A 20,455-nucleotide genomic window follows, 5' to 3' on the forward strand; every position below is an offset into this window, starting at 1 on the left:
CCTTCTGCTTTTATCAATGAATTAAAAGCTCTTCATCTGCAGTTATTACTGTAACATGACACGGCAGCAATGCTGAACACTGAGAAGACGATTTTGCTGCGATAAGCATGGTCCCCCACAGACTGTGCTTCTGTAGCTTGCTTCCCTAGCCATGGGTTTGTTCTCCATAATCAAAGATTTCATTTAAAAATAGGAGTGCATTACATCCAGCATGCCTGTAAAGGCAGCTTTTAAAATAGTCCTCCAGTGTAGGACAGTGTCAGGATGTCAGTCTGACTCTGCAGGCAGACAGGAAATTATTAAGCCTAATTCAGTCGCTGCAATTCTCCATGTATTTTGTGCAGGAAGGATAGGAAAATGCCTGGGTCTCTGCACAAAGAGTAACAATAGTGGTTAATGCTTAGAAAATCCCTAATTTATCTCTGAACTTCTGGATTTCCCAGTTGCTCTTATGGAATGTGGGGTCTTCACTATTGCTGGTGTTGTTTTCTGAGTTATTTGTATTTGTTCTAGGAAAGGATTGTAAGTTTCAGTCCTTCTCCTTTCTGAGATTTAGAGATTTTCATGTCAAAAATTTCTGGGATAAGTTTGCCATGATGTTTGCTAGAATCATACATCTTGAAAAAGTTTGGTTTTTTTTTTTTTTTAATAATTTTAAAATAGCTGTCAGTTCAAATTTTGATTAGAAATCCCTTTGATTTCAGTATAAGCTATCCCAGACTTACATCTGCCAGGTGACCTAACTACGACTTTGCTAATTTTGAAAGGAATCTTCTTGATCCCTGGCTTTTGCAATAGCCAAAACCTGTCTTTTCTGGGTGGGAAGTCCTTTGAATGGTGGTCACCAGACACAAAGACATGAAGTGGTACTGGCAGAGTGGAAGTCTTGGGTGCTTGATGTCAAAGAGTCTGCAGAAACTTCTACTACATTTGCCCTATAGGATGTCTTCCTGCATTTTTCCTGCTAATGCACTGGAAGGAATAAGGCATTGTGCTGGCTCTTAAGGCTGGAAACTGCTGTGAGAAATGGGAAGAGAAGGTAAGCCCAGAAGAAGACAGGAGAGATGTTATGTAAGGCTGGAATACAGTCACCCTCTTCCCACTGAAATATTTTGCAGGTGGAAAAAAAAAAATTGCTAAGCAGTGTAACCGCACATTAGGGATGTGGGCATGCAACATCTTTTTCTGAGGAGGAATTTCACTTAAAAACCTCATTCTCCCATACTATCTCCAATAAATCTAATAGCAACTTTTTTCTGTTAGCTTTCTCCCCCTTCTCCCTTAAACCCTTCTGAAAGTGTTCGTGCATGGTACCGTAGCTGGGACACTGGAAGCAGCCTGTATTAGGTGAGTACAACTTAGTACTCCCTGCTGGCACAAATGAAGGGTTAACACAAAGGTGCAAATGAATGCAGATGCTCTTTAGGCTGTGTTGCAGCTCCAGTTCCAGAAAAGTTATATGTACTCAAACATCATGAATTTAAAACTGTGAAAAAGCCATCCCTCCAATATCTGGAAAGTCCTTCTTCCTTTTGGGAAGTTTCCAGCCCTTAAGCTTCTTTCTGCAAGGATAATCATATGCATTGAGTACACCCTATGGAGTCAAGAACTTGGAAAATTTTTACAAAGACCCTAAATCTTTTTTAAAATGAAAAACCTAGAAATAAATCTCAGCCCACGTATCAGTGGCTTTTGAATACTTTAGACATGACTACACAGTTCACTATCTGGAAAATAATTGCTGCTTTTTAATTTTTTTAAAATGAGAGTTGTATTTCTAAAAGAAATGGTTTAGCTGAATTTTATTTTGTGTGTGTGAGAAAAGCATCATCTTCCAATGAAAATGTTCAGGTGCTGTGCAAAAATGCTCAAAGAAAATAATTTTTTTGAGTTAGTCTGACTTTTTTTTGCATGTATTTTGAAATACTAGTACAAAATAAAATGCAGTTTTTAATTTCTCTCATACTTACCATGAGAACCAGATTTTTCTAATAAAGCAATCATTTTTCCGCTGGCTTTGTATTTGTTTTTTTTATTTTCTTTTCAGAAGAAAACATATGGGGGTTTTGTTGTGGTTTGTTTCGTTTTAATCAGATTTAATAATGATTAATACTTGACATGACTTTTACTGGGTCTTTATTGGCACATGCCAGAGTTAGCAGATATATTAGGCATTGGCTCCAGAAATAACCAATCCAATCCAGGTAACATTAGCCTTTGCAGGTGCTGATGGAAGATCGGACAGAAAACGCTTTGCTCCTCAGACAGCTCGGCTGCTCATTGCCAAGGAGCTGTTACAGAGGGGGCCTGGCACTGCCAAGTAGCCAAACTTCTCCTCAGCTGAATCAGTAACGCTGCAGAAATGCCAGCATTTGTGGGCTCCCATGTTTTTGGTGGCCTTCCTGGTCACCGATACCCATGCTGGGTAAAAGCCAGCTATTTTCATCTGGGCCAGGACAATGGTTTTCCAAGAGTTGGTCCATCCAAGAGGCAGGTGATGTCTACTGTATTAACTCCTTCAAGGAATTTTTATTCAACTCCATAGGAGCTGAATGTTGGTTTGATTTCTGCTGCATGTTTGTCTCTGTGTAAAGATGAGGCAGGACTATTTCTGCGCCAAGGAGAGGCCCATCATTGCAGGAGACAAGAGAACAAACATTCTCACAGTATAATCAATCTTATAGACCAGATGGATACAGTAATTAGAGCAAAAACAATTTTGCCAAGAATATTAACATTTCAACAGTTTATCAGAAAGGGGGTGTTGACACCGGTCAATAATTTTCTGATTATTGCAAAAACATCTTAAGTTGTTGACTATTTTGTGCAAAATAGGACAGACTAATTTTGGCCTCCTGACCTTGTTTACAGCGATGGGAGGTAGCATTGCCACCAAAATCTTTTTTTAAAACAAACAAACAAATAAACATGTGTTTTTCCATGATTTGAAGGTATTGTAGGCCATAAAGATGTATGGGGTTTCCAAAGACCATATTTATTTATATTTTACTCAGTCTCATGATACTTGGGTGCATGTTGCAAAAAATTAAACAACTGTTGTCAACAGTTAGCACAAGTCAAGCCTACCCATTCCTCCCCCTCTTCCCATACGTGGATGAGATAAACATCATGTGTATGGACCCAAAAGAAAGAATAATAATAAAAAAGTACTTAGAAGAATCCAAGTCCATCAAAGTTTAAAACACTTCCTTCACTGGAGAAGAAATAGCTTCTATTTATTTCTTTTTTTCTGCCTGAGTGTAAAACTAGCAAGTCTATGCAAGACATGAGAGGAAATACTGGAATAACATTAGTATAGATGAGGGGTAAGACATTTTACTGATATTAGTGTGTATTTCTGTTGTCTGTCTTATACTTCTTTTTTTTTTTCCCCTCCTCTTTTTATTGTTTCTCCTTTTTTCTCTGAATTGAGGAAATCCTTCCCGCTCACATGTTTTCTGCCCTGTGCTGTTCCTGGCTTGCCTCTGATGCTGTTCTCTTGGGGCACTACCAGTGGTGGGCCATTAAAACGCAGCTACACAGACCCAGCAGACTCATTGCTCTGTGCTGAAGCACCCTCTCATCTGCCTGCTGGAAGGGACACCTCTTGTGGGGCATCAAGGTGCCTTGATGTCACAGCTGATTACACAGCTGGATAGAACATTTCAAAAAAGTCAGCACAAATCCTCTGAAACAATTTCCTGACCCTACAGCCAGCCCTGTAACTCACTTTGAGGTACTGGGAAAGGACTGGGCATGTGGATATGAATTCACTTTGTCTCTTGCTTTCCCTTAATGAATCACATGAACCAGGCTCTGGAAGAACCCAGGAAGAAGAAATCAGCAGAAGGAAGGAATTTCCTTGATGTCAGGAATGCCCTCCTGCCTACCCTGCCAGACGCCAGTGCTGAAGGAGTGGATAAAAGCCCACATGTCCAGGCAGAAAACTGCAGTTATAGCTGCTTGACTTGCATGTGGCACATAACTTCTTACTATCAGCAGTAACACTTTGCAGCTATAGTTTTATATCCCTCAGCTCTGGCAGTACAGATGGTTTGATACTGATGACCAGTGCTTACGGCAAAACCAAGGAGGTGTGGGGGGAGGTATGGCCTTAAATTGAATATTTTTATCCCCAGTCTCAGTGCTCTGTGACTATAAGGCCAGGAAAAGCTTTCCTGGTTTGGTTTGTGCCTCTCATTAATTTTCTGGCTTAGTACAAGGTAGAAAGAAGTACCCCAGGTACTGATCTGCATCAACACCATGCTGGGTGCGAGCTGACCATGGCATTTCCCCTCTTTTGTTACAGCAACAGTGCACAAAGATTTTATACTATGATGCCTAGAGAACAAGGTAGTTTTCCCCTTGCCCTAGCAAAGTAGCCGGAGACCATCAAGAGAGCAGCTCAGCAGCTGCAGTAGAAAAGGGGCAGCTGCTACTCAGAGCTCTTGCAGCTGCTGCATGTTAGACCCTGTGGGTTAAAAGTCTGGACTTGAAAGTCCTTGTCAGAATAATTGTCCCCTCTACTGGCTGGCTGGCAGAGGTTGTGATCAACAGCTGACATATTGATTAAAGAGGAGACACAACGGGTAAGCAGATAAACTTTTATTTCCAAAAATAATAGCAAGTGAAATTGAAGCTAAATCACTGGAAATATGCCCCTTTGAATCTTTAAAGTCAGGAGTGTGGATCAAAGATCAAGTAATCAAGGAAGTGGGAGGGTAATAAATGCCCTGAAGGGCCTGAAAAAGCCTGAGTTTTGGCCTTCGAGGTTTGTTCAAAGCATCTCCCAAAAGGAGGTGGAAAGGAGGAGGGCAATGTGAAGCCAAGCCCTAGGGCAGGTGGTGGCAGATGCTGCACACTGGAGCAGTGCTCCATGGGACATGATGCCAGCCCAAGGGTCTGCCTGCACAGAAATGATACATTGGATTAGGCAATTCACTCTGGCTTCAGGAATGAGCTGCATCAAACGTGAAATGCAATCACATTGCTTTGATCTGCCTTCACACTGCGCTCTTTCTGTCCAACAGCGTTTGCAAGCGCTGTCAGGCTCATGGGCTGCCTGGTGCCCTGGGGAAGTACCCCCAGCAGTGGCCATCCCATTGCCCAGAGTGTGTTCCAGAAAACCCAGTGAGAACCGGAGGAGGAGACCTGGAATCAAACCAGTACAATCCTGTGATTCTTCTCCTGGCCATCCTGTAGTGCATCCTTAAAAATCTTGGGAGTGATGGCCTATCAGGCCTGTGTAAATACATACATCTTTATTTTTCTTTTTTAATCCTGTGTGAACCTTTCCTCAGGGCTTTTGAAGAAGAGAATGGAACCGGTCAGCTATACCTGAATGGAAGTGGGATGTGCAGAGTGAAGGCTGAAAGAATGGTGATAGTAAATGATAAAAAATGGCCCAGTTTTGTAGGCAAATGGGGTCAAAGGAGTCCTACTTTACTCTTGCTGCAGCTGGAGCACAGTTGTGAACAGCAACTGTACGGGTACCATGGCAATGACCAAAATTATTTGGGTATAAATTTTCATTGCTGGCATGCGTGGGAGGAAATGTTTTGTAAATATGAGGTGACCTACTCCTCAATGAAATTATTCAAATCAGTTTTTAAAAAAATCTGGTTATGAAGAATATAGGGAATAAAGCACACAAACTGCAGTTAGCATACCTGACCAAGAAGACAGAAAATTTCAGCTCACTCAAATTTGTCACACTTGTGACTATGGAGGACTCATAGCAGCTGGCTGGATGCTTGACACTGTCCATATGGATGCCATCACTGGGTTGCCAGCTGTCCAGTAAAAGAGTGGAAAACAGTCCTTGGCGTCTCCAAAAGAAGGTCAGATCAACCCCTTTTTTTCACAATTTCTTTGCATTTTTTAAAAGCCATTTGTACTTTTTGGTATTGAGGGGTGTGTATAGCAGTGAGTTCAGCAGTTGGACATGCAGAAAAATGCTCCCTTTTACTGATTTTTAATCCTGCTAGTTGACAATTTCAAACATTGCCTCTAGCTGTGTTACAAGAAGTTTTGAATTTTCTTTCTGTATTCACCTTCCATGCATCACTTATGGTTGTGCAGCAAGCTGAGCTGCCTTTTTACAACCCTTTTCTACTCAATCTTTCCTCAAATATAACTCTGTGCTCAATCTCTCCCCATTTTCACAGGATATCCAGTATATGAACCACGAAGTTCTCCTCACTTATTTTTTCTTTTGGCTAACTTGGATTTCCTTTTATTTAAACTAGTCCTGTAGTTCTCCAGCCATCTCTAGGCATGACTGCCCCAATAAGATTTCATCTAGATATTTCTTCTCACTCCCTTTTCATCATTTTCTGTCTCCTTTACTCTTCTTCCAGCTGATATTAAATTCTTATTAGGTTGAGGATATAGCATTTTTCCTTCTAAGGCAAGCCAACAACAATACTTCTACTTATTTTACAGTGCCAGCTGCTATGCTGTTAATGATAAAGAATCACTTCTCCTTCCCTTGTGAAAAGACAGCCCAGTTTACCTTTCCCTGCCCTGGTTTGCTCTGAGGTAAGTTGTTTTCTAAATTGCTTTCCCCAGGTGAAAATGTTGACTGCAGATGAAAGACCACAGTTGATGTTGGGAGAGTGAACATGAGTGAAGCTGTTTTGGGGCATGCCACATTCAGGGGACCACCCAGAGATGGGGCACATATGAGGGACAAATAGCTGAGGCAGTGCTGCTCGTTATCAGGACAGGGTCCTGTTTTAGTGTAGATGTGGAAGGGCAACAAGGTTTGTACTGCAAAGCATGTTTATTTTGTAATGCAAATAACAAAACAGGGTGCCCTTTGTTTCAAATTCTGTTCTGGCAGAAGGTCTTCTGCAAATATAGTAGGATTTTACATGAACCTTTCTGGCCCAACAATTTCCAATCATTGCAACTGATGTTTGGAGACAACTACAGCAGTATGAAATCTCTCTCTGAAACCTATTGGGGCAGTTTAGTTGCTCCAAAACTTCTGACCTATGTGTGCTTTATACATCTCTGCACCCACAAAAGTAATGTTTTTTCTGTTCTCTTGCACTATGATAAACATCTGAGCTATACAACACATTTGCTGTGGCATGTCTGGTCTGAGGAGAAGGAGCACTGTAGGAGACAGCTTCAAAAAGTAGGTTTGAGGCTGCAAGCACAATGCTTGTGTTTGGATGTGATCCTGGAAGAAAATGAGAGGGTTTACAGCCTGGATGCTACTTTTGCACATTGTATGGGTAAGTAAGTAACCTAGAAAAAGAATCCCAGCTGCAACTGCCATGGTAACAGGTCAGCAGCTGGCAAAAAGAATCCTGCATATCTTACGCACAGGGATGGTACCAGAGGACAAACTGATAGGGGACTTCTGAAGCCACGGACAGCTGAGGGGGTTTTTGTATTAAACTAGATATTGCCTGAAAAGGGCAAGTCCCTCAGTTGGAGACAATTGTGCATTTTCCACAGGGTCTTGGCAACACTCTGGAGTATTATGAGTTTTGCCACAGCACGCCTTGCATAAAAGCTTGATTGCCCACGCAAGGGTAGCTATTGTGACCTTTCTGATTCTTTCATCTTTCTCTGGCACCTTCCTTCTTTCTCCCCTTTGGAATGCATGTCTCCTTGCCTCCTCTACTCCACCAGCTCAGAAGTAACCTGTTTCCTGGTGGGTTTGTTCTGGATGTCACTCTCTTTCCAATGCAAGTGCTTTATTCAAGCAACTCTGCAGGGCTCATGGCATGAATGGTGATGACAAAGGGTAAGTGACATCAGACACACACAGTCCTTGCTGCCTCATATTAAACTGTGGCACATACACCTGAGTAATGGCCTACAACCAGGAGAGATGACATTTGGCCAAGATGACCTGGAGCAGGTAGAGTGCCTGGGTCAGGCCAAAATGAAACAATGCAGCTTGAGATAGTGGGAGGGCTGCCAGCAGCAGAGCGGCAGGAAGGCTCCCGTATGAACCTGAAAGCAAACAAACTCACTGCCAAGTAGCACTACTCCTGCTCCAAGGAGGATCACTTATTGCAGTTTGAATTATTAGCTCATTTGTTGTAGTAAAAGAGTGTGTGGACGCAAGGCACTGTGAGGAGACCAACCTAAATTACCTCTGTGTGCAAAAAAAGGCCTGGGAGTATATTTATATCCCTGCTTTGCTATGGGACTGTTATTCAAAGCACAATATAAATCATTTGTAAAAATCAAAATATCTTTGGTCTCCGCAATGTACCTGACTTCAAAGCACAAGTTCAATAAGTTAACCAGAATTGGTAAATACTTGATGTTCTAGTAGAGCCTCTATAATGTCTCATTTATACTGATCTTAACATATGGAGCATTTGCTTTGGCAAATGAACTCAGTAATATTTGGTGCTTTCCCAGCACACAATCAAAGCACTGGCTTTGTAAATCATTGCAACAAAATCACCAGTTTGGAGGAACCTTTTGCTTTCTCCATTTGCTGCACCTTCCCAACTAAAAGAAAAAAGTGAGTGCAATAATTTACTTTTATACATGGACAGTTTTTGCTGGGTCATCTTACCAATTTAGGTAGTTATTCAGAACACAAATCTAAACCCCTGCATTGTAGGGTAGTGAGTCTTTATAATTATAGGCAGCTTGCACGTGTGACTGGGGCTTGAGACTGTCCCCAGGCCACAGACCTCTTAGAATCTGGGGCCTATTTGGGTTTCTTTCAGGGTGGAAAAACACACACTGGGGATTCTAGCATATACACATAAATCTTGTCAGTTAAATACAGAATAATGGGAATCATCAGAGAGTAGAAATACTCCACTTTTTATGGTAAACACCATTACATAAAACATGGTAAATACTTAAATTCACTTTTATGGTAAAAACTAAGTCCTGCCATCCCCTCCCAGCACTCGGTTCCCTCTTTTTTCCGGCATTTGGCTTTCTTTGCAGCTTAAAGTCTATTCCTAGTAATATTCCTTCCCCGTTCTTCCCTAAGTATACATGTAGTACGTAATACTACATATTATATCTATATATATGCATATAAGAGTATATAATACTCATTTCATACATTTAGAGAAGTCCTACTCAGAGAGTTTTACTAACAACTTCCCAGCTAATACTGGTTTTATGTCTCAATTTTTGTGCTTAATTACAGAATTCCAGTCTGATTTCTTAATCTTTGCTGAAGTGGAAAGGTGTGTTTGTTCATTTGGGGGTTTTTTTTGTTTGTTTGGCTTTTGGTTTGTTGTTTTTTTTTGAGTTTTTTTGGTATGTTTCCACCAGACAGTGAGAAAAAGGAACTTAAGGAACAGAAAAAGACATAAGGTAATTTTCTAGGTAGCCTAACGGGTCCATGAGTCAAGGTGGCATATGCTTGCTGTAGCTGAATTCCTAACAGTTCAAATCTCTTGCATTCACAGAAAGCTGGAACCCTTAATACCCATATCACCTTTGAAAACACTGCCAAAGATTTAGCAAAAATGCTTTTGGTCACATAGGCCAAGTTAAAAGACTGTACTTGCAGCCCACCCACTGGGACACAAAAAGGCAATGGTTCAAACTCCTGTGCAAGTAATGAGTGACTACAGAGGCTGAACCATTTGGAAGATAACCTCAGCTACAGTAGGAGAAAGAACAACGAAGATAATGGAATAGAAACAGCTATAATAACCATCTGCAAGCACACATGGCCTCTACTTCAGCACCCATAAAACTTAAAATGATAAAAGAAAAGGAAATTGCTTGCAAAATAGCAAAGACTAAACATTTCTTCTTATGCTTTTGTAGGGTTGCCCTCTTTCTGGTATTTGGAGTGCTGTGTGTACTAGCGTTCAGCGTGGAGAGAGGTACATTCAAGTCTTTCCTTCACTCCCCCTTCTGCCTTGTATGATTTGCACACGTTGTTAGATATAGAGTGTACCCAAAGGTGCCAGCAGTATCGTCCTGCCCACCAAATCAGCTTGTATTGCCTGGGCTATGTACCCTGCCCCTCAGCTGTGTACAGGGGTCAGTCCTAGCTCCATCTGCATGGCTGTACACAGCATCGATGCCATTGAAATAAGGGAAGAAATCCAATCATGATCACAGTCACTTCCCTAGACTAGGCTTATTTTTGCCTTTTAGTGACCAGCATAGCTTTGGGCTATCGATAGCTTTACAGCTACTACAAGTCCCTTAAGCGAGAGCATAGTTTTACTGCCTTTTTATTGGAATGCGATGCCAAATTACATAGATGGGTCCCTCCTAAGGCTTATTTCCCTTCCAGAGTGGTACTAAGGCTTTTTCTTCTACTGGACTGGATCCCAAGCCCAAAGCATGGTGTAGCCCCAACACAGTCCTGCAAGAAGCCAAGAGGTGCCACGGCTGAGAGCTGCTCAATGGACCCACAAAGGACATTGAGCCAAAGGACAGCCCGCAGCAGTTTTAAATTTCCTTATGAACTTAATAGAACTAAACCAAGACTTTTGCTAAGAGTAATTTGTGCCTTTGAAATTCACGTTGAGTTTTGTACACTTTTAGTCATTTCAGGAAGAACTGAGCTGAATCCCCATCCCAAGTCACGCCACGTGTGAGTTATTTCTCTCCTAGGAGAACAACAGTGTGTACTCATAACTTGTAGCTGCAGACTGCTCTTTAGCCTAGACATGAGCCTTGCATAAATTCAGAGGTCACCAATTGTTATGGTTTTATCAAGAACCTTATTAGTGATCATTAAAAATAATCTTGCTTAGAAGGAGACTGCTATGGGCAAAGCCCATCTTTCCTATTTATTTTATGACTATTAATGTTTTTTTTTAATGTTTATACATTAGTGCAAGGAACAGTGTTAGCATAATTCTAGTGTAAAATAAAACCAGCTGTATCCATTATAAGTGCATTACTGCCAGGAACTGTAAATATGTTTATGCCTGATAGCCTTCTGACTCAATAATATCCTGCTATCTCTGTTGGGCAGGCAAGTTTTTAAACCAAGAAAAGACAGGTTATGATTTTCATAACCAAACTGTGTTTCTTTTTGAAGTATGTTATCTAAATTCAAATTTTAAGAAGGTCATTAAAAAAAATCTGCCTGTGATTTTAAAGGAGAACAAAGTGGTGGCAAGAAGGTATGATGTGCACTAAGAACAAGTTATTCCTCCCAGATACACACATACGCAGACAAACCCTGCCATATCATACCATACAAACAATTTTAATTGTGTAGTTACAGTCAATAACCACTCCTAGTCAGAACATTTCTGCATAAAGAAAATTGTGATACACTTATAAAAACAGCCAGCTGTAACAAAATAACTGGTGTTTTCATAGCAATAAACTCATAAAAAAGAAATACACCTTTATACAGAAAATTTATACAGCTGTAGCTTTAAAATTGATTGTAAACCAAAGGAAGACACATTGCAAACATCAATTATTTTCACATTAATTGCATAAGTTTCTAAGGTGATCTATTAGTTTTATTTACCTAAGCTTATTTGCATGATAGTAAAAATTGCATACAACAATAAGAGTGAAGCTTATAGTATGAATTGCTTGGATAACATAGAGCACTTTTTATAGGCAACTGTGTAAAGCACATTTTCTCTATTTAAAACTTTTAAGACACTTTGTTTTACTGCCCATCAAAATACATTTATAAATAGAAAAAAAAATCAGTATGGTAACAAGAGAAGCAATATTACATTTAACGGAAACTTCCAAAAAAATTAATTACAACATGATGCTGCAGGATCTACAAATAAATAATGAGGACTAAATCGTGTTTCACATTTTCTTTTTCATTTTCTCTAAAACCATGTAACAATGAGAATGGAAAAAAAAATACAGTGACCTTTATTTCCAAAAGAAAACAAATCTGAATTACGGCAGTGCCATATAATACAAGGCATTTGTTGGCATATGTTATCTTTAAACTGCATTCCACAGTCTATAGTTCTTTTGTAACATACAATAGAACAAGAGTAACAAACTCTTTTTATTTTATTTTTTTAAATAAATGTGATTTTTCAAAGATCAAGTGTGGAGTGCTACAGTAATAATTAAAAAACAAGAACAAAACAGAAATGAAAAAACAGTAAATCACAAAAGTTGTAATGCTTGTCTGAAGGCTCCAGAATCAAAATCACTGGTATCATGCTTATTGGGTACACTCACAGTGTATCCAGTGAACACAAATTAATATCAAACAATCCTCAACGCTTCATCTGTTGCTGCGAAGCAGTTTGTAAAATAGAGTAAAACATCTAGTGCAGTCTGCATTATCCTTTTTTTCAACTTTTGTGCAAGTTTTGGAAGATTCATTGGCCAAACAATGAATAATAAGGGTTTTTGACACAACGCAAGATGGAATTTTCATTTCATTAGTAAATACCAGCGGCACGGTTGAAAGAAAATAATACTTTTAGATCAGTCTTTCAATTCAGCATTAATCTCTGTGTTCCCCTCTACTGATAACTCTTCTTCTAGTTTAACTGAAAAAAGCGTGTTTGCATTTTTGTCTTGGATGCTGTCTTCTAAATCCTTGAGCAGCTCTTCTTCCTTGTATTCTGCAACATCCACCTCCAAACCAGAATTGTCCTTCAGCTTCCCATGGTGCTTGAGATAATATCGCTGGTTCTGAAAGAACTTGATAATGGTGTACTTGGGCAGGTCAAGCTGAGCGGAGAGAGTCTGGATTGCTTCTTCATCTGGATACAGGCCTACATCTTGTATGAAACTCTGTAGGATCCCTAGGGCCTCCACAGAAATCTTTGTTCGCGGTCGGGGTTTCTGACGATTTTCATCCTCAGATTCAGCTGGTGATGCTACTGTCGGTTGCCTTGGGGGTAGTCTGGGACCTGGCTGTTGTTGCTGTTGCTGCTGCTGTTGTTGCTGTTGCTGCTGCTGCTGCTGCAAGACAAAGAACAGCATTGTTTTGTACATGTATTCTTGCTCCTATTTTGTTACTGAGAAAATCCTGAGGAGGGAGCGGGAGGAAGAAATTGCAGAGCTACAAACAAAGGCTTAGTAAGTTTAAAAAAAAAAAGGAAGGGAAAAAAAGAAAGAACAAAACCAGCACCGTAGCTTTGCCAGACCAATAGCACTGATGATACAACATCGGTGCGGTTTAGCTGACAAATTTTAATGAACATGCTCCACAAGTCAAGTGCAGACAAGACAAAATGCTAAATGACATAGTATAGGATTAACTTGACCAGCTTAGCCAGAACTGTAGCAAGGGCAAAGTGAGAAAAGTGCCAGATGAGGGCAAACGTGCCGGAGCTCTGCCAGCAACGGCAGCTGCTGCCCAAAAACAAGGGCTGCAACTCTCTAGCAATAGCTAGACAAACGGGCTGGGGAGCCAGGGGGAAGGAGAGCATTTTATCTCTTTGAGTACAGAAATATCTCACTGCTGATCTGACCTCAGCATGCACTGAAGTCTCGTCAAACTTGCAAACATTACAACAGAATATGCTGGCTGGAAGTGCCTAACGTGGCGCTGTCAAACCCAGCCTCGGCAAGGACAAAGGGATCTGGAGGTAGGAAATCTGTGTTTCCCCTTCTGGATCTGACCTCTCCTGCCTGCAGTCTCTGAGCAGGCCTGCACTGCCTGTATCCTAATAAATAAACTAGGAAAAGACCTATTTACCTGCCTCTGTGTTTGTGCTGGGGATTATTTAGTTAATATTTATAAAGCACTAAGATGCAAAGCTCTAAATAAGTTGCACTATTATTATTAGAAGGGAACATGCTGCATTCCAAAAACTCAGGCAATAAAAATGAGCCAATATGCACATCAGAAGAATAAGATAAAGCAAATCATGATGTAAATAATTAACAAGAGCTTAAAATGAAGTTTTGCAAGCATGGATTCAGAAACATTCTTAAAAGGTGAGGCACTGAGCCCTAGGGATAGAAATGTTTTTCTCATCTACCACCAGAGTACAGTACACTATAAGATCATGTTTAAAATCAAAAGTAAATTTATCAGCTACTGTTTGTGTTGACAATTCTTTTGCTGCACAGCACAGGAAGCACTGGTTAGTGAGATATTTTGGATCAGCAAATTTCTTGTCATATGAAACAAACAACCAGTTATTATTAAAAAACAACCACAGCAAAACAAGCAGTTGCTATCACTGCATTTTATTTCCCTGTGAGGGTCTCCCTTCAACAATTTTTGTCTTTTGGTAGTGGTTTTCAGGCTTCTAGTAGCAGTTCTTTGAGACCCTTAGAAGCACAAAATGCTGTACAAATGGTATAAATACTGGAGGGATTAGAATTCTGTCCACTTCATAGGGAGTCTTGTGGCTGTGGAGACTTTGCACAGACATCCACAACTGGTTTTGAAGCCACTGCTTTAAGTAACCTTCATATTTTAAGATCTGACACAAAGGCCCTGGAATTGGGGCTCCTTCCTCATCCCTGTTCAGGTCTTTCCATGTTTTATGGTCTGTGAGCAGTCCCATTCAAGGCTCCTGAAGAGATTCAAGACTACTCCCAGTACATTAAATTCTTATAAGACTGGAGGCTTTGTATATACACTTTGAAAACTTGTGTCTGAGCTATGTATTTATGCATCTACAACAATTACCATGTAGAACAGTAGAGACAAAACTCAGGCCCCATCTCCCAATCCTTACTCTAACAAGTCATATTAAGAGATTACATTGCAACTGCTTATGTGAATAATATTTATGAGATCAAACACACAACTTTTATCAACAAGGTAAGAAAATCTAAGTAAGTGGCATAGTGGTTGAATGTTTATACTGTGCATAAGCTTCTCCTTTTATCCCCTTAAGAAGCGATTTTATTAAAAACAATGTACATTTTCAAACAAGTGCTGTTTTATTACTTAATATAGATCTTTCTCTCTCTTTTTGCTAAATCAAACAGCAAGTTTCCAGGCTTTCACAATTATTTTAGTACTTGATATCCTAAGGGATTGTCTTATTCAGTTTGCTTTATCTTTAATATACACTCGTGTTGTTTCTGGCTGCGAGATAACTCTATCCTTCCTAGCTTTGTAAATATTTTTCTGTATAGGTAATACAAGTGATACACAGGGTCTCAGCTGAGGCTGGAAAAGCATGGGGTAAGATCTGCCCTTTAAGAAGGAGCAGTTACAAGGTTGACCTCAGGCCTTTTGTGAGAAGTGATTAAAGAGTCCCCAGCTCAGAGAGACAGCAGTCCCCACTGACAACCTGGGCTACACAGCTTAGCACAACAGCCAGCTCCGCTTCCGGCTGGCAGCACCTGTGCCAGCAAAAAAAGGTGTGTGCAGCTCCTGCAGGAAGCCCACTGGGGCTGCCCTGAAGCAGAGGGCAGCTCTTCCAAGCCTCATGGTGTGGGTCTTGCATCCCCTCCTCTCTTTCCCTGACATGGTGCCCTTGTGCCAGCTCACCTGCGGAGCAGCACCCAGCCAAGGTCCAGCGGTCAGCAGGCCTGGTAGGAAAGCGCCTCTATGCTCTCCTTTCCCAAGGGTGGTGGGAGAGGGGCTCTGAAGGAAAAACAAACAAATATTGACTCACCCCAGTCTCAATTGGGGTTAAAGCGGGATGAGAAATCCCCTTCCCTTCACTCCTACCCAGGACGAGCTGCCACTGCTGAGGGTTCTTGCTTGGATTTTGAACACCAGCACAACAAGGTCCTCCTGGTCTGCTGGGAAGGAAGACCACTGACCGGTGCCACACACCCCTGCCTTTGGCCCTGGTGCCTGACCAGGCAGGCACAGCAGCACGGGGCTCGCCCTGCCCCGCACACAGCTGCCTCTGCACTACCACCACACACGTCTGCAAACATCAGCGAACCAGAACAAGAACCGTGGGTGGTCGCACGGCCTCCTTTGAACTGCGGTGGTGGATGGCAGCGCGCTCTTATCTTGCACAGGGAGACCTGCGTTCAGCCTGACCAGGAGGGAAGAAACACTAATTTCCTTTGCACCGTTTAAAGCTTTATTTACTTAGTGCTCTGCGGGATTGGCCAAGGTAAACTAACCTGAATCTGTTCTGCTGGCACATGGATAATGTGGGAAGGCCTGTCACCATGGTGATGAACTGCATTGCTTTCTTGTTCATAAATGGCATCACGTTCAGGCTGAGGAAGACTGAGGAACCTCCGGATCATGGAGAGATTCTCCCAGAGGGTCCTGTTTTCTGGTGACGGATCTTCTTTCCAACGTAACAGCTCACAGAGCCACCCCTTGAAGACAAAACCAGCAAAACATTAGGTATTTTTTCATCACACTGCAAGGGGCAAAATGAGGGTGAAATATGTACTTTAGAGGTGCTGCATTCTCTCATCCTCACTTGATCAAAAGGGCTTTCACTGCACAGGCTGGGCTTAAAGCAAACACCAATGCACAGAGAGGCTGCCCAGCCATTTCACAGACCCTTACCAACCATAGGCATTTTGGAAAGCCTTTTGCCCTTGGTCTCAAACCACAGCACTGCTATTTGTTTGCTTGACTGTAGGACTGCCTAACATAAAACACAGCAGTAGAGGAACTCCCTAAAATCTCTTCAAAAGACAGGAATCCTATGACTAGATGCAGTCAAGCGATAACTTCCTAATTTTTGCTACAAGAAGAGGTTTCTCTGCAGGTGAACTTATTTTACGTGATACATAACTGTTTCCAGATTGTCCTCAAAGACCCAGAAAAAAAAACAGTCTCTCAGTTTTATGTACAGGATTATTAGGGGTTGGGGGGAAGGAAGATGTGCTCTAGCTGCTGATACACCCTTTATACATTTCCACATCAAGGACAGAAAGGTGCCTATGAGTCTTTGGGGTACATAATATGAAGTCAGCTACAAAATCCCCTGCAAGAACTGAAGCAGTTGCTAATTTGCTTCCGAAAAAGACATACGAGGTCATCACGAAAATTTAATGTTTCTTTACATCTTCTTAAAATTTAATTGGGGATTTTTTTTTTCTCAACTGTGCACTGGTGGTTCTAAAAGAGGAATGCAAACCCTCTAGCTAGGACAGTGTACATCAGCAGAAATTTTCTAGTATATTAAAATTTAGGAACAAAATATTACATGTATAAAACATGCATATTTCCTTTATTTTAGCTTCAAGGATATGTTTTCAAAAATATGTCCATGCAGTTTTATTTCTTAATGCTGTAGGAAAGATAATGTGTCATTTTATTGAATCAACAAATAATATAAATGTACAGAAGCTTTTAGGTCCTTTTTATGTGTACCAGTAGTGGATTAATGGTTTATCCAGACTGGTTTACTAACATATACAATAGACTCATAGATATAATATAGATATGTGTTTTCTTGAAGATACTCATATCTTTAGCTAATAGTTAATAAATGCAGTGTAAAAATATTCCCACAACAGGAAGACAAAAAGTAAACAAATAATGTTAATGCATTCATATTGTATATGAAAATATTTAGTGAGGTGTGTATAGAAATTGGAAGTATATTTGCTTGGATATAAGTGAAAAACTGAACAAATGACACAGGAAAATGCCCCCAAGAAACTATCAAAATGACAAATGTTACAGAGATGGTGGTAGCAGAGCTGAAAATGCAAAAATTTAAATGGGGCCAAAATACACCAGGTGCTCACGAGGTGTGTGAGCGAGGGAGAGGAGACAGGGGAGAGCAGGGGCAGCAAAGGGCTCCCCTACACCCTAGGGATGGAGCACACTCCATTCCTTGACCATGCACTGAGTGGGGATGCTGGGTATTGCCCCAGGGTTTAACATGATGACTTGGAAATGTGGCCAAATGCCTTCATACAGAGCACACAACACTCAGCCTGTCCTGGCTGGAATTGTATGGCATGTTTTCCAAACAGTAGCAAGGGTCTCTGGAATCTCACTGGAACACATTAGCAGGGCAAGCTCTCCCTGCCCCTAACAAAAACAGCATGTTGCTCATGGCTCTCTGCTCAGCTTACATCCACAGGGACACTAAGTGCTGGATTATGCTCAGCAGCAGTATTCCTTTATTGCAGTAAGTTAAAAGTGGTGCACTGAGAAAGCAGAGGCAGCTTCTTGGGGACAGAGGAGAGATGATGGTGAAGATAAACCAATCTAGATCTTTTAACTGAAGAGCAGTTACAAAATTCCTAATTAAAGAACCTCAAAGCCACAAACCATCCCATGACAAAGAGGAAACACTGTCCTTTGGTTGTCTGGAATCTGCACTGCTTTACACTGAAACTGTTGGTTTTCTTTCTAAAGTGGTGAAAGAAAGAGCAGAGCTGTCTATCATGACAGTTTGGTGGAAGAAAAAAAAAAAAAGACAAGACAACCCATCTCCACCCATGACACCTCCCCAAGGCACACACACAGGCTGGAAAAAAGTTGCACCATGCATTTAGAAGCTGCACATGTTTTGTCTGCTGACCACGGGAATCACAGGGTTTGTTTTTTTCATAAAAATGCAGTAGAAACCCTTTATAATTAAAAAATACCCAGTAGAAAAAATAATTCCTAAGTAATAACATTTTCTGTTGATAATACACATTTCACAACAGTTTTTGTTACCTAAGAAATACATTCTGCTCTTACTGACTTTTCTGTTTCTGTATTTACTAGGTCAGACCTTATTTTTATTAACTACTGATAGCTAACATTGTATTTCCAACGTTTTCCTCTCAATTTTTGCACTGAAATAATACTTCTAATGCCTTATCTAAAATTATTTGATGAATTGTAACCTGAAACATGTCTCTGCTAGCCTTTCAGGGATTTTGAGATAATGAAGACAGATACTTCTGACAGGGTACACAGAAAAGATTACTGTTCTACCAAAATGTCTCTATTCCACTTGGCATATCTTTAAAGAAGTAGACACACTCTGATGAAACATTTGCTGGAAAACATGGAAACAAACAACTGAATTCTTTTACAATTACAAGGATAGAAACAATTTTTGGTCTTCATGTTTTATGTCTATACATTTTTATGAAAGCTGATCTCACCAGTGTTCTCAGACGAGATAGTGGATGGACAGCAAGAGAGGCCATAGGGGCTTAGTTTGTTAAGAGAGTAAGAACTTTATCCCAATATGCTTTCTTTTGGTTCAAGACAAACAATTAAAAATAGAAGTATTAATTTAGTTTCTGGTTCAGAATTCTGTACATGAAATAAAGCTCATTCATAAAAGTCACTTACATGAGAAAGCATGAAATGTTTTCACAAAATTTAAGAAAAAAAATCATCCAGCCTTTTCTAATGGTTAATTTTAAGTTATGTAAAATTTGTAAGTTTTGTTTCCATTGATCTAAAAAGGGTATGAAGTGCTGCAGATAATGCAGTTGAATTTACAAGTGAATGTAACAGGACTGATTTTTCTTCTTTCTTACTTTTTTAAGTCTAGAGCAATTTCTGCTTAGTTTCCTTTTTTTTTCTTGTCTTTATAGTTTTACAGGAAGTCGAAATGGCCACAAAATAATAAGGAAATATTTATAAATCAGATTAGATCACAACCGGTTTATACAGCATATAGAGTACATTGTTAAGAAAACAGCATTAAAATAATGAAGTTGATGCATTTATGCAGAAAGGCAAACCCCCCAAAAACTGCAATGACATTGGGAACAACCTTGATTTTAAAACAGAGTAAATTTGCCAGGCAACATTACACTGAATATAAAGAGAGTACAAAGCAAAATATAAACATTAGCCACATGTAAATATGTTTGGAGAACTTTCAGGATGTTACTACTTTTCAAACTGACAAAGTTTAATTTGACACCTTCTGTTCTAAAACCTTTGTTTCTATTCAAAATCACGCCTTTAGCTGCTATCAATCACTATGCTCTCCCTATTACTTAAAATACTGGCATGGGCCCTGGATAAGCTGAAAATGCCATGCAGATGAATTCTGAGATAATATGTTCAAACCTGTTATATACAACACAAATCCTGTAAAGTTATGTATTGTAAACCTACATTTATTGGGAACTAAAAGTCTTAAATCCATCTGCTACAAAGAAAATACTGTTATGCACTTTCAAGTAACCAAGTACCATCTGCAAAGGTCTTGCTACAGTAAGCAAGAAAATGGTGAAAAAAAAAAAAAAAGATGCTAAACCTAAGATATTTAAAATAAATAAGAGTCTTCTGTCTGGTTTTCTGATAGGGATTTAGTAAAGAAACACAAGACATTAGAGGAAAAAAAACCTGTGAAAGCCGAACTGCCAAACTATTGCAGGAAAAGCGCAAAGAGGATAACTGCCAAAACTTAGGCTCTGCAATACCCATGAGCATGCTTATTTTAAAGAAAGCATCTATGCATTTTATCCATATATCCAAATTCTATTCTTTTCAGTTAGACCTCTGCTGTGCCTAAATAAAATCCTCTGCTCTTTCACATAGATTTTCTAATAAAATATTCTTCCATTCTTTATTATTGAAAAGAAAAAGAAATCTACACCTAAGGTGTGAACATCTACCCTAATAAGGATAGCCTTACAATAATGAAAAATGTTCTCTGGCCAATGCTTTCCA

At 40.1% G+C, this 20,455-nt stretch overlaps 1 protein-coding gene across 4 annotated transcripts in view; it reads right to left on the reverse strand.

Annotated features, from left to right (window-relative positions):
• Positions 1 to 11,161: 11,161 nt before the first annotated feature.
• Positions 11,162 to 20,455, reverse strand: part of SATB1 (SATB homeobox 1) — a 91,898-nt gene continuing 82,604 nt past the window's right edge. For 3 of the 4 annotated variants that reach the window (XM_059846020.1, XM_059846009.1, XM_059846031.1), the window contains 3 exons: positions 15,970 to 16,173; positions 15,377 to 15,472; positions 11,162 to 12,879 (listed from right to left, as the gene is read on the reverse strand). In XM_059846020.1, coding sequence (XP_059702003.1) covers positions 12,397 to 12,879; positions 15,377 to 15,472; positions 15,970 to 16,173 — 783 coding nt within the window. In that variant the 3' untranslated portion in view covers positions 11,162 to 12,396. The remainder of the gene's footprint in view (positions 12,880 to 15,376; positions 15,473 to 15,969; positions 16,174 to 20,455) is intronic. The other variant, XM_059846037.1, reaches the window with a different exon arrangement.

This window comes from Haemorhous mexicanus, chromosome 1, assembly GCF_027477595.1.
Source record: "Haemorhous mexicanus isolate bHaeMex1 chromosome 1, bHaeMex1.pri, whole genome shotgun sequence".
Lineage (NCBI taxonomy): Eukaryota > Metazoa > Chordata > Aves > Passeriformes > Fringillidae > Haemorhous > Haemorhous mexicanus.